We start from the raw sequence: 2,449 nt of genomic DNA, 5'->3' as shown, positions 1-2,449 counted from the left end.
CTCGAGGTCGGCGATAAGATTATTGATGGTCTTAGACTTGACGACCACATTGTCGATGTAAGCTTCGACATTGTAGCCAATCTGTTGATCGAGTCACATCTAGATGGCCCTTTGATAGGTCGCTCTGGTGTTCTGGAGCCTGAAGGACATGGTGGTGTAGCAGTACGCCCTGAAGGGCGTGATGAACGACGTCTTGATTTGGTCTTCTTCCTTGAGGGAGATTTGGTGATAGCTAGAGTAACAGTCAAGGAAGGAGAGTAGTTCACAACCTATAGTGGAGTCTACAACCTCATCTATCCGACACAAACCAAAGGGGTCTTTAGGGTAGTGTTTGTTAAGATCAGTGTAATCAACACACATTCTCCATTCTTTATTCTTTTTTTGAACAAGAATAGGGTTTGCTAACCACTCAAGATGATACACTTCTTTTATGAATCCGGCCGCTAGGGGCTGTTTTATTTCTACCCTAATAGCCTCCTTGTCTGGCACGAATCGCCGGAGTTTCTGCTCGATCGGTTTGGTGGATAGCAAGACATTCAAGGAGTGCTCGATCTTCTCCTATGGTACCCCCGACATGTCTATAGGTTTCCAAGCAAACACGTCGTGTTGGCATGTAGGAAGGAGATGAGCACGCTTTCCTATTTGGGGTCAAGGTGAGCCCCAATCTTCATGGTCTTGGACGAGTCATCAAGGTCGAGGCCAACCTCCTTGGTTTTCTTGGACTTGGTGGAGGCACAAGGAGGCTCCAGCGATGGGATCTCCAGGTCATCGGCGGGCACCGTGTTGGCATCGATGACCACACTAGCCATCTGGATGGAGAGGTCGGTGGCTTCGGCGAGGGCGATACTCTCTGTCTCATAGGTGTAGGCGATGGAGAGGTTGGCCCACAAAGCCAGGACTCCTGTAGGTGAAGGCATCTTCAGCACCAGGTAAGCATAGTGTCGTGCAGCCATGAACTTGGCTAGAGCTAGTCGACCAAGTATGGCATGATAGGCGGTGTTGAAGTCAGCGACATAGAAGTTGATATGCTCGACGTGGTAGTTGCTTGCCATGCCAAACTATACTAGTAGGGTGATCTCTCTAAGAGGTTTGGATGCCCTACCAGGTACCACACCTGTCGATAGAATATCATCGGTAGTCCACCGAGGGGTATCCCGCGATGGTAGATTGATCGGTAGAGGAGCGTGTAATCAAGAATAAGAAGGCAACAGAGACACATGAGTTATACAGGTTTAGGCCATCAGTATGACATAATACCTTACTCCTGTGGTCTATTGGTTTGTATTAGCTATCGTATGATTTGCCATGATTTCATAGGGGGTCCCTGCCCGCCTTATATAGTCTAGGGGGCAAGGTTACAAGTCGGTTAGATCTAAGAGATAACCGAAAAGTAATAACAGATCACAAGAAACATGGGATCATACGTATCCTATCAGATCTCGTAACATCTTTAGGATATCCTCTCCGTGCCTTGCGGGGGTCGCCGAGCAGAATCGTGCCCCGCAAGGCTCCTTCTTGCGGGCTGGGCCGCCCTTGGAGGCATAGCCCATGTGACCTGCCGTGGGTATCTAGGGGTCAGTACCCCCCATAGCTAGTCCCCGAGCGCCTTGTACCCATTGTGCAACACCGTCTTGAGACTTTCCGAGCAGGTGCGAACCAAAATCGAGCTATCCAAATCGTGGTCCGACCACCATAAGGAGTCGTCGAGCAGTTGTGAGTAGCTGCCGAGCAGCGTACAACATCACCGAGCAGTGTGTTCTGAGCATGGCTTGTCATAAGGCTGTAAGGAGCTCAAGTCCAAAATTAAAAATTCCTAGCATGGTAAAGTGAAGTGTGCCCACTTAGAATACTGAAAACAAGGGTAAAGATACCTGGTTTTATCTTTTAGAGGCTCGGAGTCTTTCAGAAAAACAAACACATTCACCTCAAGGTGAAGTGTGCCCACTTAGTCCCCGAGCCTGATAGTAGGTGACGTAGTCACATGGTGCCAGGCTCAGAAATTAGTAAACCGTCCTGAGCAGGTAGCTAGTCCCCATGTTTCTGGCGTAGATATCAGATAAATCAAACTGCGGTGAGAAATTCAGAGTAATGGCTGTACAGTATCAGTTACTAAGCCTCAATAAAATGTGGAGAATTCAGAGAATAAGTGGCAGTGATAAATGAGCAGCGTGGGCTACTATGATGTGATAGCCCAAGTTGTGGCCCATTAAACCATTTTGGAGGAGTCGAAGTAGCACTGATCAGCGGGAACGGTTTCCCAAAAACCCTTAGATTCAAGGGAGAGTGGGGAAAGTGCTTTATAACCTCGCCACCACATACATTGCCTCCTACCTCTGTCAAGCCGCCCTGTTTCCTGCCTTCGCACTCCCTGCGCTCCACATTCCTCACCAATCGCAAGCATTCACCTCCAACCCTAGGACCAATGCATAGGAAATGGTGCCTGAAAAAA

General features: G+C 48.6%; 1 protein-coding gene across 1 annotated transcript; it reads right to left on the bottom strand.

The window, feature by feature from the left end:
- Positions 1-638: 638 nt before the first annotated feature.
- Positions 639-953, bottom strand: LOC136460628 (uncharacterized). Its single transcript, XM_066460255.1, has one exon. It carries the CDS (start codon positions 951-953, stop codon positions 639-641), a length of 315 nt encoding a protein of 104 aa, XP_066316352.1.
- Positions 954-2,449: the final 1,496 nt, after the last annotated feature.

Source organism: Miscanthus floridulus, chromosome 6, assembly GCF_019320115.1.
Source record: "Miscanthus floridulus cultivar M001 chromosome 6, ASM1932011v1, whole genome shotgun sequence".
Classification (NCBI taxonomy): domain Eukaryota; kingdom Viridiplantae; phylum Streptophyta; class Magnoliopsida; order Poales; family Poaceae; genus Miscanthus; species Miscanthus floridulus.
This window is presented reverse-complemented; position numbering and strand designations above follow the sequence as displayed.